Below are 27,997 nucleotides of genomic sequence, written 5' to 3'. Positions count from 1 at the left end.
TGGCCACTAGTATACCACAACTTTTTACATTCAATCAACTGATTGTGTTTCTCTAAACAGCATGTCATACTGGCCAATGGTTCAGGCATCAGATGTAATTAGACCAGTAGAGAAATCCAGCAAGGTTTAGAACCATTTGGTTGGGTCTTGGCTCTGCTTGTTCACTTCTGCAGTTAAATCCTTGCACTAAATTTAACGTATCTGAAGAGAACCCACGTATCAGCTGATCATAGTAACTGGTCTGTACATTCTGAAGAGATGGCAGGAGTTTGGGACTTCTCAAAGGGCAAGAATTTTCTCATTCATGTAAACAAGTTTGCCTTTAACACAGACAAATTGAATTAGTTCTTGGTGTCCTCCAAACTGGTAAATCACATGTTCCCATCTAGAAATAAGATAAACAAGCATTGGTATGATCAATATGGACTGTCACTACAAAAATGTTGGCATCACTTTGTACATTCAGAGCAACTGAAATCTTACCTAGTTTTAAAACCACTTCTATAGCAACATAAGGATAAGCTTATATTTTTTCTTGGGAAAAGGAAGAGGTGGGGGGGGGGTACATGTACCTTTTTATTCATTAATTTTCTATTGCACATGTATTTCTTAAAGTGCACTACTTTAAAAATGCTGTTGAGCTGCAGTAACCTAATGCTCCCGTCACATTTAACGACATACCAGTAATCCTGAAAACTATGTGACCTGGTAAGTCATTGGTGAGATGCCAGTCAGATCTTACTGCATCGTTGGTAACGATCAGCGACCTATATAAGGTTAGTTTCACACTTGTGCTATTTTGACGCAAACAGAAGCCGTCAGTAATTTAGTACAGTTCATTTATTTACAGTGGAAGCGCGTTAATATGCCACGTGAGTGTCATGCAGTACCCGCTTGTGTCCACATTGTGTCGCGCTTCCACTGTAAATGAACTGTACTACCTTAATGATGGATTCAGTTTGCGTCAAAATAGCGCAAGTGTGAGTGGGGCCTAACGATCTCGGCGGGCATTGGGACTATGTTAGGAGGTAGTTGGTAGGAGTCAAACAGTGATGCGTCCTGCCCAGCAGGACATCGCCTTTGAAGAAAATGGTCCCAACCATTCAGCAACGACTAGAGATCTCACAGCAGGGGCCCGATTACTGGTAGGTGTCGCACATAACGAGATCGCTGCTGCGTCACGGAAACCGACGCAGCAACGATCTCGTGTGTGACGGGGCCAAAGAAAGTATTGTATGGAGCTGTGCCGTCACATCAGTCAATCATGGGAACTGATAAAGAGGATCAGTGCAGGTACCAGATGTTGACCCCAGCAGATCAGATATTTGTTACTTATTTTAAGGATAGAATAGGATTGCCAATAGGGTTGGAGCAAATTGATTTGCATATCCCATTTCAGCAGCCACAACATGTGATGCTGTGACCTACCAGCTAAGCAAGAGAACAGCCATCAAGTAAGGTGGTACTCGCACCACAGTCATAGCCAATAGAATAGAACAGGCAAAACAATTTGCATCAACTAGTTAATATGAAAGTAGTTGCAATAAAACCACTATATTAACACTATGTGGAAGGTGTTAAACATACAGTAGTTGAATTTTTGCAGTAAATAAGTTGTGGTCATCTCTCCGATAATACCTTTATAGCTGCCATTCCAATTGCTGACACACACACACACACACACACACACAACCTTACAAAAGGGAGTTGGCAGATCCACTTCTCATCTGACTAAGGGCACGGTTAATGCTGGAAACCCAGCCAAGATGTTATTCCGACAGCCACACAGCATTTTAAACGGATCACAAGGAAGTTCTAATTTTTTTTATTTAAACAACTTTACAAGTAGATGTGCCAATTTGTTTTCTATTGTTTCATGGTTTACTAAATGAGTCATGACCAGTGGTATGGTTGATATGAAGGCTCTCTCCATACATGTTATTTTTTTTGACCCTGTATAAAAATACCTGGATAAAAAAAAAAAAAAAAAAAAAAAAAAAACATAAAAAACACATACACAAGTGGGAAGGACTAATGCATATATGTGTTTTAGACAGTACATGTGGTGAACCTAAATTATGTTAGGTAGTCCGTAATAAAAACGTATAGTAAGCCTAAGTTTTAGATACGCTGCTAATACATACCGTGGGGCATTAATGATGACCACATCTCCTTGTTTCCCAACCTCTAATGAGCCGTGTGTATGAGATCTTCCCAAAGAGTACGCAGCATTGATGGTGGCAGCAGCCAGAGCTTCATTCAGAGACATGTTCAGGTTGACACAGGCAAGGTGCATGACCATAGGCTGCAACATATTCAAGATGGGGAAGGCACACGTCAACCAGATATGCAATCAATTTAATAGAAAAGCAAAAATAAAACCAAGTGGAGAAGTCAATATTTAGCCTCCATAAAAAGGGCCAAGTAATGTTAATGGCAGTACACACTAATATGGAGGTGACCTTTGACTTTTCTAAAAAGCAGCATGGTCATGGCAGAGATTTGGAACCTAAAATATACAAGGTTGCTAATTGGGCAGGGACACAATAGGGCTAGTAAAAGTGCTCGGTTGAACAAGTAACCTTTGCCGCAACGTTTTATTCAACTGTGCGCTTTTACTAGCCCTATTGAGCACATACTGTATTCATAAAATTACTGATTTAGTATTTTGAATTCTTATTTGAAATATTTTAGTTCTATTTAAATAAAGTTATTTTACTGACATAATTTAGGCTTTGTTCCATATCCTATGCGTTCTATGACTGTACATTTGTTCTATGTGGGCGATTGTGGTACTCATATTATGTAAACTAGTCTAAAAATGCAGATTTTCCACTGAATCTACAAAATGTAAGGCTAGAAAAAATGAATGCATTGATAAATATGGACATTAGGTATATATTGCGCTCATTCCAATATGCAATGGTATAAAAAGGCAAGGATTGAAGTTTCATTAATGTTGCTACTGCGACACCGCTGAGAACCAGAGCTGCTGAGGATAGAGATATATACTGTGCAGTTTTGGGACATACATATTTATTCCCCGCGCAAAAAATAAATAATGTTTTACTAAGAAATTTGAAGACCACTGGAGTATTTGCTCTATGGATCTCACCCATGTCTTGACCACATCATGGCCTTAGCATACCCGCCGGGCCTTACTCTCAGAAGTTTGGATATTTTTCTAATCTACAAAATAATCTGACGGGGGTTTCTTCACTTTCTCCTTCTAGCAGAGTATGCTGTCAAAATGTTCAAAGCCATTAGACTTGAATAGCGGTGTTTGAATGATAAGTGTCAAACATTTCAGATTTTATGTTCTGCACACTTTAAACACAACCCCATATTACAGGTACCCACTATAATCTGAAAGACGAAGACAAGGTACAACAAGAACAGTCTTCTGAATGAGACCACTGTTTAATTTGGATCAAACCACCTTCTTAAAGTGCGCACAGCAGAACCAGATCATGTTAGCCTCTGGGAAGTCATTGTTTTGCCATATTCTGCGAGCCAGAACTTTATTTTTTTTAATACAGCAACAAACTAGTTTGTTGAGTTTTACATATGTTATTTGTCTAAATGTTTAATAGTTAAATGTACTAAAACCTGATTTTTTTATACTTCGGTATTGCTTTTTATGGGTATACAAAAAAAAAAAAAATATTGACTTAGATTTCTAAAATGCAGCAGTGTTCAGATGGTCAGAAAACTAAAAAAAAAAAATATATTTTGAAGAAATTAAATCAGCAATTTTTTTGCAACGTTGTCATAATAACCAAGCTGCTTGTGGCGAGGGGGGGGGTGGGTGACGTTTCTTTACCATGCACTATTTCGTCTAAAGGACTCTTAATGTAACAATTTGAGTTGAAACTGCCTGTGGCAGCCTTTAGGTAGGTTTTACACTTAATTCACAATCTGGCGTTCTGTACACTTACCATAGAGCAGCAGTATGCATTTGGATTGAAGTCACTGCCTAGAGATACTATAACTCCAGCATTAAGCATGTCTCTTGCTCGGGGCTGCTTGAGTCTACGACAAGAAATGAATATTTTGCGAAAATTAAAATATACACATGTTCTAGTAACATATGCCCAGAAAACAGTTGTACTGCACCCAATAACAGTGAGCCACTTTTTACAAGAGTCACCCCCCCGCCCCAAAAAAAAACAAAAAAAAAAAAACAAAAAAAACGCAGAGCATTAGTAGTGTTAAATAGCCTCTGCTTATAATTTGCTTAAAGGGGGTGCTCAATTTAGGAAGAGACCATATATTCAGTCCAGGCAACCAAAAAGTTACATTAGACCATACAGAGCAAGACTACATTGTTACCTCAGGATGTAGGCAGTTGTAGGCAACAGGACGGCCGAACACTTTGCAGTAGCTAGCGCAGTGATCCCTGCATCACTTATTTCTTCTAAGTGACTAACAGCCTGTGCTCCCAGCTCTGCACCCAACTGAAAAACACATGAACATTCAATACAGTATGCTACATTAAGTGGGGCATTCATTTTAGTAAAGGAAATCTGACAGGAGCACCAACCCTCCTAAGCCAACTATGTAGGCTATAGGAAGTTTAAAAAAAAAAAAAAAATATAAAATTATATTTTGATATCTATGATCAGATGTCCTAATAAAAAAAAAAAAAAAAAAAAAAAAGTGGATTTCTCTGCAATATGTAAGTGTTAAGATCTATGGGATGGACACCTCCCTGAGAATCTGCCTCCAGAGCTTATAACAAGGGCTGTTACCAGTACAAGGCATGTCGTACAGGACAGCAGACTCATTACATGTCTCAAACATGAAATGCTCTATAGACTGTCTTAATAGCAACTTCATCTTTTTCAAGCATGCCATATGGCATCTACAGCTACAAATTTACACATAAATGCAGGAAGAAGACAAAGGAATCCAAAAAGTCAAACCAATATATTTGGTGTGACCACTTCATGCATTCAAGATACCATCAATTCTTCTAGGCACATTTAGACTTTTGGAAATTATTCAGTAGGGAGTTTATTCCCAACATCTTGAAAACTAGCCGCAGATATTCTAAGGCTGTAAGTTTGTGCCAGTCGTACTCTCCATGTAATCCCACAGAGAGACTGTTGAAATTGGGGCTGTGTCCATTTCCTAGTGTCCTCAATGATAGGAAACCCAAGCAGATACCTAGCAATCATGGACCACCATAGAAAAAAGGTGTCAGATTGGCTGTATGTTTGAGCTTGTTGCTCTGTGGTAGAATAAATTTAGAGCCAAATAGCCGTAAAAAACCATCTTCAGAATAAAAACAAAACTGAGTTCTGAAAGCAATACAACCACCATAGAGCCCCGAACATAGGGTTTGGCTAGGATTACATAAAACTAGTTAGCACAAGCCTACATCCTCAGAACATTGTTCTCCAAAATACAGACCACCCCTGTCGAATCATTCAAAAACACTGCCTCCTAGACTTCATAGCAGCCTCAAATCATCAATTCCAAGTCAATATTTGGTGTGACCACCCTTTGCCTTCACCTGTGATCATTTATATTGATAAGTTAATACTTTAAAAAAATAGACGTGGTAATTTTGTGGCATTTGTTCCACAGCTGTTTAAAACCTTCACAGTACCGCATGTATAATTTTATTTCATTTTGGTACAATGCTACAATTGTGGATTGACCACATTTTAGATATGAAGTTTGTCACCTTGTTTTATTAACAGGTTAGCATTAACTGACCCTTGATTGTACACATGAGATTAGAAAATACCTGTCACATATCACATGTTTAGACCAGATGTGGCTTTCACATTGTAGCAGCTTGGCGACGTAGCATTTAGGTTTCTATCAAATCTCATTTTTTTGCAGGCGGTGTCATTCAATGACATGGCCATAGCAATTTGCAACTGCTGTTCTACCTGCGAAGTTATAATTATAATTTAATAGGAAATTTCTAAGCCACAACGATACTTTGTCACTGCTGTACATGACAATCTTTCATGCAGTATTTTGATCCTTCCCACTGGATTCAATTGCAAGTTAGAGTTTTTGCATAGAAATTAATTTATTGCAGTTTTGGATGGAAGACAGTTTTAACTGGTGGTTTGACATGCACAATGGACACCATTTAGGCTGTGTCCACGGTGAGTTTTTGACTGCACCTTTGTTGAAGAGGCAAAATGCAGCCACTTTCACTTCTAGCAGAGTGAATGGGATAGTCAACTTTTTAAAAAAAAAAAAAAAAAAACACAGCAGGAGGATCACATTTAAAGCAATGGCTTTCCCCACAAACTTAAATTTAAAAAGCCATTACTCTGATGTCCCATCTTGTTTGTACAAGTAACCTCTGAATTGTAAAGTGCTGCAGAATATGTTGACATTAAAAGAAAAACGTATGTCAGGCATATGATGTCCCCCATTATGATAGAATTTATTAAGTAGTTCCTGTGCCACATCAAGCAATGGAGGCTTAAGGATTAAGCTCCATACCTCCAATATTCTACAATCATTGTAGGACCCTCTGACTGCTAAAGATCCTGGCACATCATTTGCCATCCCCAGGTGGAAGCACGGCAAGATGTTAGGAAGTAGGATGGATGCTAAAATTGGGACAAATCTGGGCACGATTAAATTCTAAAAAGTATCTGCGGAATTGCAAATAGAATTTTAAAAACAATTTTGAAGGATTCAACGCCCAATAGTCAGGCCATACTCCTATGTGCCACCTCTGATGCAGTTCAGCAAATGCAAGTCAGTGCTCAATTTACATTTTAGGTAGGAAGTCTACCTGTAAAAAAAAAATCTTGATTTATGACACTACCTTCATGCAGGCAGTAATTATGGGATAGTTTTAATGATCTGTCTTCAGTTACAGATAAAAGAAAAAAAAAAAAAAAAAAAGTCAAGACGCACAGGGGGGGGGCCCTTTAGGTGAAATGCATAGTTCACAGATATGTCACAAGATAACCTTATGTTAGATCATATGCGTTACAGGTCCTTGTATTTGATTGTTTTGTACAGTAGAACACTAAATGAGATTTTTACACCACAAACTTGTGTTTTCACTGTTATTTTAAGAAGTTTTGGGATAGTAAATTCACAGCTTAGGATTGTGCATAGAGGTTAGTCTGAGGTGCGCCCAGAACGGGGACCTGCGCCAATATCCATAGACAGTGCTTGGCTGTATCAAGTATCTCAAAGCCATTATAAAATAAAAAAAAAAATTCTATAACATGTCCAAAATGAGTGTCAATCTGCAGTTTCACATTCTGAAACAGAATACTGTATGGCCTTGAGGGTATAGGCACCCCTACAGACATTACTGAGGCGGTCAGAGACCGAGAACTGAGGTTTAAGTATTTTTCTTAAAAAAAACCTTAGACATACCTCTGCTGCAGTCATGGGGTTAAGCTCATCTCCATGGAAGTTCAGCTGTAAGCCAATTGCTTTCCCAGCAAGAAGAATTCGTCTTGTAGACTCCAGGTCAAAGACTCCTTTTTCACAGAAGACATCAATATTGTCTACTTGAATTTTACCCTTGATAGCGAGTTGTGCCAAGGCAGGAAGATGATTTTCTATGATATCATCTGCGGCTTGTTCTGCAGTTCTCCCTCTAAGTGATTAAAGAGCCATAAATAAGTATATTAGTTTAACATTTAGTGTTTATTAGGATGGGTGTATACGGTAAAGGCCCAGTCACAACGACTTACCAGCAATCCCGACAACGATATGACCTGATAAGGATCGCTGGTAAGTCGCTGGTGAGATTTTACAGTCAGCCCTTACCAACGACTCAGTAACAATCAGCGACCTGTACAACGATCTCAGCAGGCACTGGGACCGTGTTAGGAGGTCGTTGGTAGGCGTCAAACAGCGATGTATCCTGCCCAGCAGGACATAACCTTTGAAGAAAATGGTCTGGACCATTCAGCAACGACTAGAGATCTCACAGCAGGGGCCTGATCACTGGTAGGTGTCACAACGAGATCGCTGGCGAGATCGTTGCTGCATCACAGAAACTGACTCAGCAATGATCTCGTTAGCTTTCTCGTGTGTGACAGGGCCTTAGCAGTTATACCCACCAAACGACTGTCAGCCAAAGTTATGTCACAAGGGAGTGGGGTTGAATTGCGACCCCAGAGGGTACTGCACCCACAAGCAGCAATTTGCAAGTAGTTGTACTTTTGGCTACCTGTTTATTTCTGTAGTGTGACCCCAGTATGGTAAATAGCATGTTAAAATTACACTATGCCTCATTGCTCCTACCCATTTTATAGGTTTCCCCCCCAAGCAGTCAAGTTGCTATGCTATTCAAGTCGCTGACTTGTAATATACATGTAGCTCCTAGATTTACCCACTTGTAGCTACATAAGTTTACAGTTTCATGAGCCTTATATTATATATTACTAACCTAAAGCAACAGGACTGCCATCCATTAAGCACCAGGGATTGTAGAAATTACAAATGGGATAAATGGACTAAAGGGACAAGGCGCATTACCTCAGTATTTGAAATTAAAAACCAGGAGTACACATTGCCTTAGAACAGAGCCTCACATGTTAGATGGCAGTCATTTTGCTTTATGCTAGAACTACTACTAGAAATGAGGCTATTGAAGAGGTACACATGCAAAGTCCCATGAAAAAGTATTCATACCCCTGAACTTTTCCATGCTACACCCACAAATTGTGATTTTATGCAATATACCAACACTAAGTAGCAAGTATTTGTAAAGTGTAGAGGAAATATACTAAATATAAAATCAGCAAATTGTAGTATGCAAAAAGCCATGAAGAAGACAGCATGTGGCAGAAGGTGCTCTAGTCAGTAACCAGAGTAGAACTTTGGCCTAACTGCCAGATGAAAAAAAAAATAAAATAAATATATGTATTTTTCGGATTATAAGACACTTTTCCTCCCAAATATTTTGGAGGAAAATGAGGGGTGCATCTTAAAATCCAAATATAGCCTACCGGTGAGGCTGTCTGTGCGGGCTTCCGGGTGCGTGCAGCTGAGTGCCTGCGGCTGCCTCTGTCCCGGCGGTCAGCTGCCTCTGTGGCTGAGCGGGCGGCCTGCGGTGGCTGTGTGGCGGGTGTCCCAGATCCAGTTTCAAATGACTGTGCCGGCCGTCAGCACGTGCGCAGATTGTGCCCTTGGATGAGAGCTCTGTGCTTGCGCTGCTCCGAGCGGCATCACACTGCACCAGCCTGCTCCACCACTGAGTGCTGCTGCCACCATTGACCTACCACTGAGCTGCCACTGCAGCTGTCCCTACTGACCTGCCGCTGCCACCACTGACTGCCGCTGCCAGCACAACCTCTGCCTCCTGTGACCCCGCTTCACCACCATGGTAAGAGTATACCCTTTTTTTATCCCCCCCACCCCCTCTAAATTTGGGGTGGGTCTTATAATCCAGTGCATCTTAAAAAATGAAAAATACAGTATATAGCACCCCTGACTTGTGCTACAGGGCACTGCATCATGTACCCCAGAGTGCAGGGCCTCCTGTGGTTCCAGGCTCCCATCAGTGTCACTGACATCTGCACTACAAATCTTAACCACACCTCACCAGTGTTGGACAGACCAGTGGGTTGATAAAGTTAGAGCACGCACGCCCGCCTGCCCACCTAGGGTCAGCCAGACTGGTGGGAGGGGAGAAAAGGAGTAGAGTTAGCCCTCAAAAAGTGAGGAGCAGGGGAGTTGGAGCTCCCAGGGAAGGTTGTGTCGCAAACTGTGGTCCGAAACCACAGGAGTCGGGGGACCAATATTAGGAACACTGTACAGGAGTGTAACAGATGCAGTCTAGGAGAGGAGGACTTATGGTACAGAGCACGGCGGGGTACAGGACCCTAGATCGGGGAGTAGCTTCAAACAACCTGATAATTAACCTCTGGAGGATAGACTCTGTATGAACTGTCCCCAAGAGCTCAGAGATTGGAGGCATCAGCACAATGCAGGGGATAGGGTTCTCCAAAATACAAAACCCACTGAAATCCCAAGTGCCAGCCACCAAGAGCTTAGCTGCCATACACAGGTAGCAGGGCCCCGAAAGCTTCAAGCCAAGGGGCCACAACAGTAAAACAATTTGTGCATGGAGGCACGGCTCCGGACTCACCAAGTGACACTGGTGGGAGTGGGACGGGCTCCCCCGTAGAGACTGCGGTGTCTAGAGACTTTGGTTTATCATCCGTGTGAGCATCTACTTAGTCCACCTGATCCACCACCACGACTACTGCAGTGAGTAATCTGACCCCTGCTTCAAGGCCAAGCAAGCCACCCGTTCACCAAATCCCCATGGTCCGGGGACTTCCCTACCTGCGGAGGGACTGACACCTGGCTGCCCCAGTACTCCCATCGGCAGTACTTTACCGCAACCTGCAGGTGGCGTCATGAACATTCATCCCCTGTAAATACCCCCTTACATTTGAAGTGGCCTCAAGCCCCTGGGTCCGGAGACCCTCGAGCCACAGCAACCCTGGATCCGAGCAGTTCGACTGCTGCTGGGGCACAAAAAAAAAAAAAAATAAATAAATAAAAAAAAGGTCACAGTACTAGTTGTAAATACGCATCAGCCATTGATACAAATATAAAACTGGAAAAAGACATCTGCATACTAGAGAATAGAAATAAAATGTACAGTTTGAAATAACCACCTATATGTTGGTAACAAATACATAACAGGCCAAAACTAAACACTAGTCCTCACACCAGCACATGTACCATAAAATGGTTAATTGATATTAACCATTACTCTGCTGATCTTGTTTTAGGATATTGCCCCTCATCAGTGCAAAGTATGAGACTTAAGTAACAGTAATAATTTCTTTACAAGTCTTACTTTGGTACAGAGTGAGCGCCACAGTATGTGCAGGAGATGCCAATGTCCAATTTCTTCTGAGCTTGTGCAATCACCCTCAGCATCTTAAGCTCTGTCTCCAGTTTTAACCCATAGCCACTCTTGCACTCCACTAAAGTGGTTCCAGCTCGCAGCATGCGTTCCAGGCGCTGTTTAAAGCTTATGAACAGCTCTTCTTCTGTAGCCGCTTCTGTGTGCTCCACTGTAAAATTTATTCCTCCTCCAGCCTGATGTATGTCCATGTAAGAGGCTCCTGCAAGCTATATAAAAAGGTTATATTAAATTTATAAGCGGATTTAATAAAGTCAACCATACACACCATGTTGTATTTAGAGGTCATGTATACATGACAGCTGTGATCAAAGCCTAAGTAGTGTGTACATCTTCATAGTGCAGAAGAATAAGAACCGCGTGCTGCCATATGGTGCAGACATTGTGCAATAGTTCTAAGGCCGGTCAACTCTAGTGCAAAATCTGGTGGAGCAAATCTTAATAGGAAGGAAAATAGTTTGTTAAATTCCACAGTAATTTGACTGAAAAACGACATCCTTATTCTTCTGAATCTGAGGCATATGGAGACACATTAGGCCTCTTACAACCTAAGGCTATGTGCGCACGTTACGTTCTGTTCCTGCAGAAATTTCTGCAGCGATTTGAACAGCACATGTGCACTTCAAATCGCTGCAGAAAGTCCGTAATAAAAAAAAAAAAAAAAAAAAGCAAAAACGATTTCATGCGCTGAGTGCAGCCCCTCCCATAGACAGCGGGGGGCTGCATGCAGAGAATAAGTGACATGTCCCTTCTTAGAATGCGCACTTCAGGCAGCAGCCGAAGCACTGTGCTCTAATACGCCACGTGTGCACGTCTCCTGCACAATCTCCATAGATTATGCTGGGGACACAGGATGCATGCAGTTACGCTGTGGTGCAGATCGTAAAGTAACTGCATGCAATTATGCAACATGCGCACAAAGCCTAACAGCTATCACATTCCAGATCCAGCATTGGCTGAGAATTACATGTGAAGCCCTGCTAGTATGTGTCGGTGCAGTACCTTCAGGGACTCCACGTGGATGGAACAGTCTGGTCACAGGTAGGGAACCTTCTTTTAGGATTGTCGTGACGCCACTCTCAGTATTGCGGTCAGCGGGGACCGCCACTGCAGATTAAGGGATGCCTGGGGCTGATGGTGGGTGCAGTCAGTATATTAGCCCCCTGAGAGTGAGGCAAGCCCCAGGCCCCGGTGTATGTGTGTGGGACCACAGGTCGCAGAATGACTCAAACACAGTCCAAGAAGTCTTTCAACGTGTTTACTCACTGTTTGGAGGTCACGGTGAGATGCCCGGGCGACACTGTGATAACCAGGTGGAACCAGGAATTCCAGGAGGCCGTTCTGAGGGTAGCTGTCCACTCGCCTTCCTTGCACTCTCTGTTTTAGGAGGATCCTTTGCTTGAAGCGTGGTAGGACCCCTCCAGGGAAGCTGTTACCACCCTGCTCCCCTCTCTCTGGCTCGTCTGCCGGCAGCGTGGCCTTGGTGGGATGGCTTCTGGCCCTGTCCCCTTATGGGCCTGGTGATTGCTGCTTGGCTCAAGCTCTGTGTAGTCGTGGTGAGGGCATGAAGTACCCCCCCCCACCTGTAGGTTAAGCAGCTCTGGATGATCTGCTGCCTGTACTGGGGACCTAGTTCCCCTTGTGTGCTCGGATACCGGGATCTCCGTACTCAGCCACCCTTCTCTCTGGATGATTTTCAGCCGACCCACGGTACTCCTTTCTCCCCCGCTTTCAGCTACTGCACTCCGTCTGACACGAGAGCTCCTCTGCTCCCTTCCACACACTTCAACTTCTTCCTCCAGACTCTCCTCTTCCTCTCTCTCTCTGCCCTGCTTCCTAGCAACCAGCCTCTGAACACACCCCTTGCTGGGAATTGAAAGTTAACCCCTACTGGTTACCCAAGGGTCCCTTCTGGTAATGTGGGAGGCCTGGTCACTATATGTTTGTGTGTGCACCTCATCCTGGCCTTTGGAGATTACCTGGAAGCATTGCTCCCGCATGGGTGCAATACTCTGTGGTGCCTGACCAGGTCAGGGGCGCCACATTCCCCCTTAGTTATCATCAGCACGTCCTCGGGCTGCAAAGACAAGAGAAAAGGTAAATACAAAACTTTTCCCACACAGGGGCAATTATTTACATTTAAACATGCCAGGTACCATTCCACCACCAACCACCCACATGTCCGAAACCCACCCAAAAACCTCCAGGAGGTAGGTCGCCGGTCCTTTTGGTGACCAGGTCTGGGCCATCACATTCCCCAGACCTTTCCTCCAATCTTCCTCTCCTGAGGGGAGTGGTGTAAGGTAGGCCCCATAAACAGGCGTGCCCCCTTGTTGGTGCAGAGCCATGCCCCTCAACAGGCAGACTCTGGGATTGATACCAAGGAGGCAACTTTTTACAATGCAAAGTTTGTGGTTAAAGCCAGTTCATAACCAGTGGTCTAACATTTTAAGGAGGTCTCACAATAGTCCTTGTGGGCACATTTCGCTTAAACGTTACTTAACTGTAAACAGGTTAAACATTACATTTCATACCGTCACTTTGAACTAAACTGTACTTTCTCTATAGCGTAATGGGAGCTGACCAAAGTTGCTGCGGGTTGATCTACGCAGTACTATACTGTCATCTGTCTGAGGTTGTGTCCTCCCACCCGATGTATGTGTCTCAATGTGAATAATAGGTGTGCTAGGTATTGATACCAGTGCATGGTCTTCTGCTTCAGCTACATTTGGCTCTTCCAGGTTCTGGACAGGTTCTTCTGGTTCTCTTACTTCTCTAGATTGAGGGAATGTAATGACTGGAATAACTACTGCTCCATTGTATTGAGGCCAACTTGCTGGGAAATCTCCAAGTACAGTATGGATCATCTTTTCTTTTGGTTCTTGAACTGGCAAAGGGTTGGGACTTTCTTCAGGGGTTCTTAGTTGTTCAGGACATTTCTTTAAGCGATCTCTAGAAACGACAGCTGTTGTTTTTCTTCCATCTTTGCTGATAAGGCATGTCTTTTCATTGCTAAGCGTCGATGGTAACACAGTATAGGGTTCTTCTTCCCAGTGATTGTCAAGTTTATGACGTCTTCTCTTTCTTTTGAGAACTATATCTCCTGGCATCAAAGGAACAGCAGGTGCTTTTCGATTGGAGGCTTTTTCTTGTTTCTCACGCTGCTGAGTCAGGCTTCGCTCCACACACTCTTGTACTTTCTTGTATTGGGCTTGGCGGTTGGAATCCCAATCAGCACCTTGTAGATGGTCTTCAGGGGTCTCAACTCCCATTTCCAGATCTACTGGCAATCTCCCTGGTCTGGCCCTCATCAGGTATGCCGGTGTGCAGTTCGTGGAACTCACAGGGATGTTGTTATACATGTCCACTAGATCGGGCAGTTTTTCCGGCCACTGACTTCGTTCTTCTAGTGGGAGAGTCTTCAGAAGGTCGAGAATGATGTGGTTCATCTTCTCACACATGCCATTGGTCTGGGGATGGTAAGGCGTAGTACGGATCTTCTGGCAGCCGTATAGGTTACAAAACTCCTTAAACACTTCAGCTTCAAAGGCTGGTCCTTGGTCAGTGAGCACTTGATCTGGATAACCATGTGGTCGACAGAAGTGTGTTTGGAAAGCTTTGGCTGCAGTTTGACCTGTCAAGTCCTTGACTGGTACTACCACCAGGAATCTGGAGTAGTGGTCAACCATAGTGAGAGCGTAGTTGTAGCCTTGTCTGCTGGGTGCCAACTTTACATGGTCCAGGGCCACGATCTCCAAAGGCCGTTTAGTTTGGATTGGCTGGAGTGGTGCTCTCTGGCTGTGCTGGTCTTTTCTTCTAAGATTGCAGGGCCCGCAGTTTCGACACCACTTCTCTAGGGCAGATCTCATGCCCACCCAGTAGAATCTTACTTTAAGTAGGGCCTCCAGTTTCTTCCAACCAAAGTGGCCTGCACCATTGTGATAGGCTTCTAGCACCATCCTAGTGTCCTTCTGTGGTACAATCACTTGCCACACCTTCTCATGCGTCCTCGGGTCAATGATGCTCCTGTAAAGTTTGTCTTGATAGATGAATAATCGACCCCTCTCCTTCCATAGGTACTGTGCCTCAGGTGGGGCTCCTTTGTCAAGGCTGGCGCCAGGCTGGCTGATCAGTTTCTTTACCAAGCCTACCGCTGGATCATTTTCCTGGGTCTCCTTCCAGTTGTAGTGAGGTAGTGGGTTCAGGGTCACCTCTTGGCGGTTGGCACGCGACTGCCGACACTGTTTTGCTCCATGGCGATGGAACGCTGGCAGCTCAATCTCTTCAAGATCATCTTCATCTTCACCCTCGTCTGCTAGGTGAGGCATCCTGGACAGAGCATCTGCGTTGCCGTTCTTGCGGCCAGCTCGATACTTGACAGTAAAGTCATAATTCGCCAGTCGGGCTACCCAACGCTGCTCCATGGCACCCAATTTAGCAGTATCCAAGTGGGTCAGGGGGTTGTTGTCCGTGAAGACAGTGAATTTGGTGGCTGCCAGGTAGTGCTTGAACCGCTCTGTGATAGCCCATACCATGGCCAGGAACTCTAGCTTGAATGAGCTATAATTCTCTGGGTTTCTTTCAGTAGGCCTGAGCTTCCTGCTGGCGTAAGCAATCACACGCTCTTTGCCTCCCTGCACCTGTGAAAGCACTGCTCCCAGTCCCACATTACTGGCATCTGTATACAGTACAAATGGTAGACTGTAGTCAGGGTAGGCTAGGATCTCTTCACCCGTCAAGGCCCCTTTCATCTGTCTGAAGGAGTGTTCTTCTGCTTCTCCCCAGTGAAATGGCGGGCCGGAGATCTTTCCTTTCTTCTTTGGGTGGCCTACCAGGAGCTCTTGCAAAGGCGCTGCCATTTTCGTGTAGCCCTTGATGAACCTTCTGTAGTAGCCTACCAAGCCAAGGAACTGACGTACCTCCCGAACGGTAGTAGGTGTGGGCCATTCCTGGATGACTGTGACCTTCTCTGGGTCCGGTGCTACTCCTTCTGCACTGACCACGTGACCCAGGTACTGGACCTTTGGCTTCAGTAAATGGCACTTGGATGGTTTCAGCTTCATTCCATATCGGGATAGTGCTTCAAAGACTTCAGCCAGGTGTTTCAGGTGGTCCTCGTAGGTCTTGGAGTACACGATGACATCATCCAGGTAGAGCAGGACGGTTTCAAAGTTGAGGTGCCCTAGGCAGCATTCCATAAGCCTCTGGAAGGTCCCGGGGGCATTGCAGAGTCCAAATGGCATGCTGTTGAACTCACAGAGGCCCATTGGGGTGGTGAAGGCCGTCTTCTCCCGATCTTCTTCTGCTACAGATACTTGCCAGTAGCCACTAGTAAGATCTAGGGTAGAAAAGTAGTTAGAGGTTTTCAAGGCAGCGAGGGATTCCTCTATCCTTGGCAAAGGGTAGGCATCCTTGTGTGTTATCTGATTTATCCGTCTGTAATCCACACACACACATCCTCATCGTGCCATCCTTCTTCCTTACCAGGACCAGGGGAGCCGCCCAGGGGCTACAACTGTCCCTTATGACTCCTGCCTCCTTCATGTCCTTCAGCATGTCCTTTGTGCGCTGGTAATGGGCTGGTGGAATAGGCCTATGTCTTTCCTTAATGGGAGGATGACTGCCTGTGGGTATGTGATGTTGCACCCCTTTGATCCTACCAAAGTCTAGTGGATTCTTACTAAAGACCTGCTCGTATTCCTGCACGACCCTGTAAACCCCATGTTTCTGGTAGACGGGTGTAGAGTCAGTCCCCACGTGTAGTTTCTGGCACCAATCCTCTAACTGCTTTTGGGAGGTCTCGCCCTCTTTTGAGTCAGCTTGTGTCAGGGGACCTACAGGTGTTATGGCGTCATCTGAGCATGTAAACAGTTTGGCTATGGTAGCATACCTTGGTAGTCTGGCTTCCTCCTCCCCACAGTTCAACACTCGTACAGGCACTCGTCCCTTGTGTACATCAACTACCCCCCTGGCTGTCAGAATCGTGGGCCAGTGGTCTGAATGAGTGGGCTCTAGTACAGCCTGGTAATCTTGTCCTCTGAGACCTACCGCTGCTCTACACCACATAATCATTTCACTCCGTGGGGGTATCACAATGGGGTTAGCATCCATCACCCGTACACTACCAATCTCACCGCCAGTCTGTTTTACCTGTTGCTTCCTCAGAATGATTCGGATCTCCTTTTGCAAGGCTCTTTACGACCTGCCCTCAGCACCTTCAACAATCTGGTGAAGCAACAACAACACTTCCCCTAGGCAATTTTCTATGACATTAGTGCCTAAAATCATTTGCGGGTTCCTTTCTCTAATATCAGTGTCCACAACAATCAGTCCTTGTCCCTTCATTTCCTGCCTTCCCACCTTTATGGTTACCTCTTTGACCCCGATCTGGTCTATACGTTGTCCGTTGGCAGCATAGATGGTGAGGGAGGGGTCCGGTGGTCGGAGATCGTCGTCCGACCAAAACCTCCGATAAAGGACATACGGGATCGTGGTGACCTGAGAGCCGGTGTCCAATAACGCCGGGGTAGGGATCCCGTCCAGGACGATGGACAGGACAGGACGTCCACCCACGTACTGATCACAGCAGCGACTTGGGCCTGATCTTCTTAATCCTGAGGACTGGCCCCCGGCCCCAGGTTTGGCTCGTTTAAAGGACAGGCCCTTGCATAGTGTCCTGCCTCCTGGCAACGACGACAGATGGGTTGTCCAGATGAGTCATAGCGATCACTGCTCCTGCCTCGGGTTGGGGGACCTCTTCTCCTCCGCATCCAAGGGACGTCCTCTGGGTTGTCAGCTAGCAGGATCTGATGAGGGACTTTGGTCTCTGAGGGCAACTGCATTGCTTTCAGGATTTGTGCGACATCCTTAGTGAGCTGTTGCACCTGGGAGGATAGCGTACTTATGGTCTCTGCTGGCGCGTTGAGTCCTTTTGCAGTTATCAGGGTCTGCGAGGAGGATTCCGCTCCTGCAGCCGTGGAACTGGCAGGCCATGCTGGTGCGACGGGGTCTGTGTCCACAGGAGGTTGGAGTGCTTTCACTGCCCTGTCTTTCAGAATGGCAAAGTCCACGTCAGGGTGTTCCAGGGACCACAGCTTCATCTGCTTCCCATCCTCAGGAGAGCGCAGGCCCCGCAAGAATTGTTCCTTCATCATCCGGTTTCCTTCCTGATCACTGACAGGGTCCACCAGCTTGAGAGCCCGTAGTGCAGCCTGCAGCCTGAGGGCATAGGCTCTTATGCTATCTTGGGGCTTCTGCCGGCAGTTATAGAAGTCCGTCCTCAGCTCTCCCTCGGTGCGGTGTTCAAAAGCAGCTGCTAGTTTGGCAAAGATGGTCTCAACAGAGCTCCGGTCATCATTGGTCCAGGACTCAGCTTCCAATTCTGCTGCCTCAGTCAATTGTCCCAGCACCACAGCGGCCCTCTGCTTACCAGTCATCGCGTGCATGTCTAGCAGGGTGCTGATCTTCTTCTTAAACCCGGTCAGCGTGTCTATTTTACCGGCGTATTGGGGCAGCCATTGCGCTCCTGGGACATACAGCAAGGAAACTGGCATTATGGGGGAGATTTCAGCCGGCGCGGCTGCGACCGTGGCACCGGCACCAGGCGCTGCTGCGTCCAGCGCGATGGGGGCTGGCATCGCTTGGGCTGCGTCGCCCTGACCAGGGGCATTACCTCCTGCAGCGTCCATTTTTCTTCAAAAATCTCCACGCCCCCTTTCCACTTCCTGGGTCAGAACGCTCTCCGAATTGTGGGGATTCTGGGGCGGCCACACCTCTTCGTGGGCGGTGCTCTTCTCCCTCGCGCGGGCTGCAGCGCGCGCTTTTGAAGATGGCAATATGGCGGCGGTTCAATTTTTGCGGTCGGACCTCTGAGGCACACGGTCACCTGTCTGAACAGGTCTAGTCCTTATCCTGTTCGTGACGCCAGAAGTTGTGAAGCCCCGCTAGTATGTGTCGGTGCAGTACCTTCAGGGACTCCACGTGGATGGAACAGTCTGGTCACAGGTAGGGAACCTTCTTTTAGGATTGTCGTGACGCCACTCTCAGTATTGCGGTCAGCGGGGACCGCCACTGCAGATTAAGGGATGCCTGGGGCTGATGGTGGGTGCAGTCAGTATATTAGCCCCCTGAGAGTGAGGCAAGCCCCAGGCCCCGGTGTATGTGTGTGGGACCACAGGTCGCAGAATGACTCAAACACAGTCCAAGAAGTCTTTCAACGTGTTTACTCACTGTTTGGAGGTCACGGTGAGATGCCCGGGCGACACTGTGATAACCAGGTGGAACCAGGAATTCCAGGAGGCCGTTCTGAGGGTAGCTGTCCACTCGCCTTCCTTGCACTCTCTGTTTTAGGAGGATCCTTTGCTTGAAGCGTGGTAGGACCCCTCCAGGGAAGCTGTTACCACCCTGCTCCCCTCTCTCTGGCTCGTCTGCCGGCAGCGTGGCCTTGGTGGGATGGCTTCTGGCCCTGTCCCCTTATGGGCCTGGTGATTGCTGCTTGGCTCAAGCTCTGTGTAGTCGTGGTGAGGGCATGAAGTACCCCCCCCCACCTGTAGGTTAAGCAGCTCTGGATGATCTGCTGCCTGTACTGGGGACCTAGTTCCCCTTGTGTGCTCGGATACCGGGATCTCCGTACTCAGCCACCCTTCTCTCTGGATGATTTTCAGGCCGACCCACGGTACTCCTTTCTCCCCCGCTTTCAGCTACTGCACTCCTCAGGACCTGTCTGACACGAGAGCTCCTCTGCTCCCTTCCACACACTTCAACTTCTTCCTCCAGACTCTCCTCTTCCTCTCTCTCTCTGCCCTGCTTCCTAGCAACCAGCCTCTGAACACACCCCTTGCTGGGAATTGAAAGTTAACCCCTACTGGTTACCCAAGGGTCCCTTCTGGTAATGTGGGAGGCCTGGTCACTATATGTTTGTGTGTGCACCTCATCCTGGCCTTTGGAGATTACCTGGAAGCATTGCTCCCGCATGGGTGCAATACTCTGTGGTGCCTGACCAGGTCAGGGGCGCCACATACACTTGTTATTTGTGGTCTGCCCTTAATAACTACATGTCCTACATTGTGTTCTTTGCCTTCAGTTAAATATTTCTCAAGCCCTCTTCTAAAATGCTCATTTAAAGGGAACCTGTCCCATTGAACAAGCAGATCTGCCAGCAGCTGGTCAACAGGAGAAGCTGAATAGCATGATATTTAAGTATGGGGGAGAAGATTCAACATAGACCAAGCCCTTTTCACATGTAAAATAAATTGTGCCATAATATAACCTATATTAAAATCCTTGCTTATTCTCTGCTTAGCAGTCAATGGGGTACACAAAAGAAAAAAAAAAAAAAAAAAACCAACAATGATTGACAACCATTTCTGTATGCACAAACACCCTCTGAATAGGACACCACCAAGCCCAGACTGAATCGGAAGTTTAAAAATTTATTTTTTTCTGCAAACCTAAATAAAACTAAACATGTGTTCCTCTTGCTCTAACATGTCCATAGACATACACAGCATTTGCAAGCCAACAGGTTTTTCCCTACACTCATAGGATAATTGTCTCTTCTAAATTTGTTGCAATTTTGGGCTCCATCTACTGGTGTCCGCTTTCCCCACACAGTTTGACCTGGCTGCAAAGAGCTACAGCACTATTCATCACTTCATTAACTTCTAAATAAGCAGTATATGGAAGATGAATAAGTCATTTTGTAATATATGTAACAGTTTATTAAAAGACTTACTTTCATAGCAAATTCATGTACTCTGTCACCTGCCCATACAGGATGGGTATGAGCATCTACAAAGCCTGAAAAACATTAAGACACCAATTTAATGAGCATCTACAACAGTATACAAGATATTGCTGTTATCACACAATGGACAACTGTTCACCAAAGTTTAGGAAATTAAATGTAGACTGGAGGAGCAGAAGGACCTAAGTTTAGGAGGATACAGCCCATTTCTTCTATTGGGATCTTCTATAGAGGTATGAAAGCCACAAGCAAGAGATTCTGCAACAGCAGAGTGTTAGGCGGGCTTTACACGTTGCTACATCGCTACCAATATATAGTCGGGGTCACGTCGTTAGTGACGCACATCCGGCGCCGGTGGCGACATCGCAATGTGTAAATCCTAGGTGTGACGATGAACGAGCGCAAAAGCGTTAAAAACCGCTGATCTGTGTCACGTCGTTCATTTCCATTATGTCGCTCCTGCTGCAGATACGATGTTTGTCGTTCCTGCAGCAACACACCGCTGTGTGTGAAACCGCAAGAACGACAAACATCTCCTTACCTGCGTCCACCGACAATGTGGAAGGAAGGTGGGTGGGATGTTTTGTCCCGGTCATCTGTGACGCCCTGGGCAAGCCAGTGGTCACAGGTCATAACACCACCACACCCTACACCCCAGTTAGGAACACCAAGGCTAACCAAAAATCCTTGTTGCCTTCCTCCAGGGGCTGATGTCCACACCAGGGGGGTGGGCCAGGCGGTTGGCTCCGCCCACTGGAGGAGTTCACAGCCCTGGAGGCGGGAAGAACCAGGCAGATGAGTTTAGGAGGAAGAAGTGGAAGGAGTAAACAGTGGAGTTAAGTAGAAGGAAGGGAAGTGGTAAAGGAGGAAAGTAAGCAGTGACAGTTTGTAAAGCCTGAAGTTGGTCCGGGTGTGTGCCCCGGACAGTGATAGCAAGGTCAGCAGACGGCTGTGATAGTCTGCAGGGGGACTGCTCGGAGGTTGCTGGAAGGACCGGACGGGTGGTGACCCGGCGGTCTGGAGCAGTATACGAAGAACAGTCAGCACCAGGGCAGGGGCCTTTCCGATCCCGGCAAGGCTAGGAGTCGCCATAATTTGCCAAATCCATCAGTGAAGGGGACGACTGTCTCCCAACAACCAAGTCCCGATTGAAGGCAACAGTCCAACCGTAACGGAGAGACACCGCCAGGGCACCAGTTTCTCAGGGCCAGCGCCTGCGGGCAAAGTAGGGCTCCTCCGGCCCATATCCAAGCCGGGGAGCGGGTTACCGGTGGGAACCCATCATCATCTTAGGTGCAGGAAAAGGGACCGTCACCGTCAACTACTGGAGAAAAGCAAGTGCAGCCGTCCGTGGGAACAGTCTTTCCAGCCGTGTGTTTTACCGAGAACTGTGTCATCGTCTCAGACTGAATGATTACCACAGTGCTGCAAGGCACAGCGCTGCCCCCGTGTCCACCAAGCCCTGCATCTCCCACCTCATCACTGGGCCCCGGGACAACCAACCCCCCTACCCACGGAGGGGAGGACAAACATCTAGCTGCTCCATACCATCACTCCCGGGATCCCCATACAGAGCAGCGGTGGTGTCAACAAATCACCACAACCGTTGGTGGCGTCACGGACAAACTATATCTCAAATCCCAAAACCCCCTTTTCACTCATGGGCGAGGAGCGCTCGCCCCCTTGAAGGAGGGATTGTTCGGCGGTCACAGCGATGTTGCCAACCAGGTATGTGCGTGTGAAGCTGCTGTAGTGATAATGTTCGCTACAGCAGCAAGCACCAGATATCGCACGAGCGACGGGGCGGGTGCTGTCGCGCTCGACATTGCTAGCAATGTCGCAGCGTGTAAAGCCCACCTAAGTCAGACTAGAGGGAGGTTGTCTGTCCCAGTTAGGCCTCATTCACACGTTAGTATTTATGTCAAAACGAGGGTCTGAAAGATTTACACCTGTTATGTGATTTGAGTTACATTTCTCTGTAAGTTCCACTCCTGGCTTTGGCATACAAACACTGATGCATGAGGCCTTAGTTTACCATTAGTATCTGTACAATTATCATTCTAGCCCACAGCATAGTGAAGAAACTTTTGTGGGCGTAGGAAATTCTAGTCTGGGTGCACTAATTTAAAGAGGCAAAGGCTGGCTGAAACAAAAAAAAAAAAACCCTGTCCACGGGATAGATAATAGGTGCATTATTGCTAGGGAATGGGGTTGCTGCAAGAATCTCATAGGTCCCATGTTTCCCACATGAATGGTGGTCACTCATGCGCACTAGAGTTTCTCTCCATCAGTCCTATAGACAAGGGATACAAGTTCTCCACTATTTTCATAACCAACATTGTTTGGGAAAATTGGTTCCATTTATTACCAAGTCAGTTTTAAATGGTGTCCGAGTATGCAAGACCCAGGGAAATTGCTCCACTCGCTTGCGCTATAATCCAGACCTGGTCATTTATGCATTATATGGCTCTCATACGGAGGAGGAAAAAAAAAAAAACAAAAAAACCAAATAAAGCCACATTCAGTATTTGCAAGCTAAAACCAAGAGTGGAACAATCAGGAGAAGTATAATAGAAACACGGGCATCACTTCTGTATTATTCAGCCACTCATGGATTGGCTTACAAATACTGACCACAATATTGCTGTGTGAACAGGGGCCAAGTGCGCTGTGCTCACTATGTTGACAGCCCGCCTGGTCTACACAAATGCTGAAGGGCTATAGTAATATCAGGGGAGTAATTACAGAGAGATCAATGTAATAACCAGCGACTGCCGTAGCCATTCCCTGCACCTCCCTAATGCAGGAGTCATTTCATTTTCTCCCTGTAGCCACCATTACCATTACCCAGCTGAATAGGTTTACACTGCTGTTAACGCCATGTCTGCAGGTAGATCACATGTTTGGAGACTTGTCCTACATACAGTTCCAATAATAACCACACACACTTACCTGGTAAAACACATTTTCCTGTGCAGTCAATCACAGTCTCAAATTCTTCATGACAAAATTGATTATGTATGTCATTTGTGGGTCCTAGAGCCTTGATGAAGCCATCACTGCAAAGAAAAAAGGTATTTTAGAGTGTTGTAATCCACTTGTTGTTGTGTTGTAATCCACACAAGTCTAGTAAATGGTTGACTCAACATGTTGTACAATATTTTCTTGCTATCGGACTGCAGTTCTCTTTTCCAATACATTTACCATCCTAAGAAATAAGATACTGCGCCTGAAAGAATGGGAATTACAGATGCAAGTACAGGAGACTCAACATATGGCTGATATGTACCATACATTGGGAAAAGAGGTAATTTGGATAGGGTCAGGTTTTTTTGGTTTAAAACAAAAATAAGATTAAAATGAAACAACCCAAAACAATGCACATTTATTATTCTGAACCAATTTGTGGCTCAGAGTCCCCACCACAGTAGACCACACCTTATACGAAAATGTATACAAGTAAAGTTTTATCAATTCAAATACAATAAGCCTCCCCTTGCGGTGCTTAAAGGGGTGGTTCACTACTCACCATTCGTGGCCACATCACTGTAAAACTCATAGGCAAGTGTTGTCAAATACCTTGTGTAGTACATTCTGCCTGTTATCAGCACTATCGCCGTTCACACATCCCCATCAAGTGACCCTAGGGGCTCCGTGACCTCTGAGATCCAGTGATGGCACGTCAACGTCCGGTTGACCCAACATAACCGCGGCCGGTTCCAGTCTTCCTGAATGACTGGGCTGTGGGTGGTGTTTCACCGCTCGTCACACCCCAGCATCGCTCCTGCTTGCAACACTATGCAGCAGAGGAGAGAGCAGGGAGATGCTGGGCTGTGATGAGTGGTTAAACGCTGACCACAGCCCAGTCACTCAGGGAGACTGGGGCCAGCCGCGGTGATGTCAGGTCAACTGGAAGCAGTGGATAGATTAGTGAAGTGAGAATTGCTTATTTTATTTAGACTAAGCTCAAGCGTTTTCCTTGCTGAAACAACCCTTTTTATCTCAGACACTAATATTCAAAGGCTATTAGATGCTGTCTGGCCAATACTAAAACTGCTATTATAATATATATGCACAACATCGCAAATGTTGTAGATTGGCAAAGCATCTAAACTGGAGCCACTAATGAAACGCCTCGTTACAACTCCAAGCCCCTCACCTGCCAGTATTTGGTAACAGGCATATTTATTATGGAACTACACTTAAATATTCATAGTCACACCAGGTTTACCAGCAGCAATCAGATCCAGGACAATTTGTTCCTGCTTGGGCCTGGTAACATGCACTACAATATTAATTTGGCTACATCATACTATATTGTTCCTTTTGTGCATGAATATACACAGTGTTAAATGTAGTACTCTTAGACTGCTTTCACACATACGGTTTTCGCTGAGCGGCACATACGGCTTTGCCACCGGTTGCGTTTTTTTCCCCCACAGACTTGCATTAGTGCCGTATTGTGCCGCATGGCATTGCGTCCGGTTTATGCCGGATGCGGCATATTTAGCCCATGCGGCAGCCAGATGGAACGTTGCCTGGCACGTTTACTTGTGCGGCGAAAAAAACCGCATCGCGCCGAATCCGTCGCGATTTACAATGCAATCCTATGGACACCGGATGCGGCTTCCTGAGGCAAACCGCATCCAGCCGCCGGATGCGTTTTTGTGCACTGCGCATGCTCAGTATCAAGCTGCATCCGTCAAAAAAAAAGAAAAGAAAAAAAAAAAAAAAAAAAAAAAAAAAAAAGGACGGGCCGCATGGAAAAACCTATGCGGTGGAAAAACCAGATCCGTTGCATAGGTTTTTGAGCCAGACTGAGTCGCACTGCAAAAAACAGATGTGTGAAAGCAGCCTTACTGTACAAAGTATACTGAGTCTTTGTTCTACATAAGCTGTTCATCACTGATTCCTTTTTTGGTGTTTCTAGACTTAATTCCCAAAAAAAAAAAAAAAAAAAAAAACCAAAACCCACAAAGCCCAAACACCACCTCGAGGAAACAGACCTTCTTGAAGCTCAACATAGGAGACATGAGAATAAGGCCAAGGTCACATGTCCAGTAAAAAAGTTTTGAAAGTAAAAAGTTGATTTTTGTAGAACTACCATACTAGACATGTGACCTTAGAGTCCAGACCCAACCACTCTATAGGGAAGATTCAGCAAGACCAGTGTGGTGTATGAAAGGCATCTAAAAAGTGAGCCACCCTCATATTGAATGTTTTTGGCACATCATTTCAGTCATGAACTAGAGACCATCATAACATACACTTTTTGGAACCTGCTACATAAAAAAGGCAAGAGTTGCTAAATGTTTGTACGAGTTGTGCAAGTATTTCGCAGCACTGTGCAGATTTTCCAGTGTCAGAGCCAGGAACGGCAGTCACATTGCCACAAGTATGACATGGAGACTCTCAGCCACAGTCTGACTAGACGGGTACGGTCTCGCTCAATACTGGTGTACACAGCAAGGCCAGAAAGTCTAGTCAGATTGTGGCCAGGAATATGCATATCATACTCATGGCCACGTGACCATCATTCCCAGCTTGGACATTGGAGAACCTCACAGGGTGGGTGAGGTGAGGATTCACAAGTGTAGTCACACAGACATCAGTATTTACTACAGGAGTATACAATATAGGTTTACTTCTAGTATGGGGTGGAATTCACACCTGAGGAGTTTTTACATTATGTATTGATCTAATGCAAATAAAAGATCATGACTATTATTAGCATTGTATTACATAAGGATGTAAAGAATCGCCACCCATATTAGACACCTATAAATGCAAACCTTGGAGATCACATTGCAGGGGTCTTTATTTAGCTTTTCCTGGTTTGAACAGGCAGGATAGACAGAGGGATTTTTGCCTGGACTGACTTACTTGCCCACCACCAGGCTGGCTTTCTCCAGCACCGTTACGTGTTGCATGCCATCCTTGAGCAGGAACTCTTCTTCTTTCTGACAGACAACAACCAGTTGCTCTGCATTTTGCAACAAAAGCCTGAATTTGCAAGGCATCCTGAGCGCTGCAGCCTGGTAGAGCACTCTGTCCTAAATGTTGGGTTCCAGCAGAGCATGTGCCTGCAATGTACAAAGGCTATTTCACTCAGCAGTAATGAAGGACAGGTGAGTTTTGGAACCTCCCATCTATTTATATTGGTAGGACAATCAATTGCTTTCTAGTTGTCCCTTCTTACTTTATTATTTGTTTGTATGTGATGTTTAATCCTCTAGTAATTGATTATTAACGGTGTTAAATAAGGGTTTAAGACCAATTTTTTTGTTCCCTCTAAATAGTTTGTATGGTGCGCCCTCTGATGTTCAATAATGTTTCTGTTGCTACATTTTTATTTTTTTTAATTTTTTCCTACTTGCTCCACACAAGAGCCAGATTTGTTCATTTTAGGCCCCTTCACATGTCTGTATCTCCAGTACGTGTGGCGTCTGTTTTAGACCCCTTTCACACGTCCGTGAAACACGTGATTTTCACGGACGTGTCAAAGGTGCGTTTTGCCCTCCGTGAGCCGTGTTTATGGCACTACGTGTGTTCTCTGTGTGTTATCCGTGATAACACACGGAGAACGGGAACTTTCTGCTCACCTGTCCCTGGCGTCGCTGTCCGTGGTGCTGATCTACAGTCTCCGGTCCTGCCGACTCCCCGCTGCTGCTGCTTCCGGCCGCAGTGAAGTGAATATTAAATGAGAATAATGAGCGGCGGTCGGCAGCAAGTGACAGCAGTGGCATAGACAGGAGGGCTGGAGAAGGTGAGTAAAGATTTGTTATTTTTTTCTCTGACACGTGAGTTTTCTCCGGCGCGTGTCACACGGGACCGCATCCACACTACATCCGTATGGTACGGGTGCGGGCCGTGTGACACCCGTGATGCTGGAGAAAACGTGGACATGTCAGCGTGTTGGAAAACGCACACACGTACAAACGGACACACGTTCCGTGTGGTTTTACGTGTGTGTGCCTGCTACCATAGGGTAGCATTGGTGTACGTGTCTCCGTGCAGCCGGTACGTGCAAAAACGTACCAAACACGTATCGGCGGCACGGATTTGTGTCGGAGGCCTAACCTTGTGTTGTTTTTGTTTAACCCTTTCACAACCTAGGACATATATGTACGTCCTAGGTCACCTCCCCCCCGGTTATCACTGCACATGTCTGCTAATCTGATAAGCAGACATGCAGCTAATCTCCGATCCACCCGTGCCTCTTAATCCCTTAGATCACACTATCAAACTCTTGACTTCGTGACCTAATGCGTGATCACTCCGTACCCCGCCGCGATCACGGGGAGCCAATGGGATGGTATGGCAGCATGGGGTCAGCTGATGACCCCTGTCGCTGCCATGAC

The 27,997-nt window shown here is 45.9% G+C and overlaps 1 protein-coding gene across 1 annotated transcript; it reads right to left on the bottom strand.

Annotated features, from left to right (window-relative positions):
• Positions 1-7: 7 nt before the first annotated feature.
• Positions 8-26,656, bottom strand: AMDHD1 (amidohydrolase domain containing 1). Its single transcript, XM_075342448.1, has 9 exons — positions 26,520-26,656; positions 23,589-23,695; positions 20,625-20,689; positions 10,823-11,100; positions 7,372-7,597; positions 4,333-4,457; positions 3,939-4,032; positions 2,145-2,305; positions 8-385 (listed from the first exon to the last, which is right to left on the bottom strand). Exons 1-9 carry the CDS (start codon positions 26,654-26,656, stop codon positions 280-282), a joined length of 1,299 nt encoding a protein of 432 aa, XP_075198563.1. The 3' UTR covers positions 8-279.
• Between the last annotated feature and the right edge of the window lie 1,341 nt (positions 26,657-27,997).

This window comes from Anomaloglossus baeobatrachus, chromosome 4 (genome assembly GCF_048569485.1).
Source record: "Anomaloglossus baeobatrachus isolate aAnoBae1 chromosome 4, aAnoBae1.hap1, whole genome shotgun sequence".
NCBI classification, from domain to species: Eukaryota; Metazoa; Chordata; class Amphibia; order Anura; family Aromobatidae; genus Anomaloglossus; species Anomaloglossus baeobatrachus.
Note: the sequence above shows the minus strand (reverse complement) of the source record. Positions and strands in the feature narration are given on the sequence as shown.

What these genes read in the sequence shown, in the direction of transcription:
- AMDHD1 (XM_075342448.1), bottom strand. Translation starts at nt 26,656, where the DNA reads ATGCCTTGCAAATTCAGGCTTTTGTTGCAAAATGCAGAGCAACTGGTT. An exon ending in GCCAGCCTGGTGGTGGGCAA is followed by an intron (nt 23,696 to 26,519) that starts GTAAGTCAGTCC and finishes TTTTCTTTGCAG; the next exon opens with TGATGGCTTCATCAAGGCTC. An exon ending in ACCCCATGACTGCAGCAGAG is followed by an intron (nt 4,458 to 7,371) that starts GTATGTCTAAGG and finishes TGTGTTTTTCAG; the next exon opens with TTGGGTGCAGAGCTGGGAGC.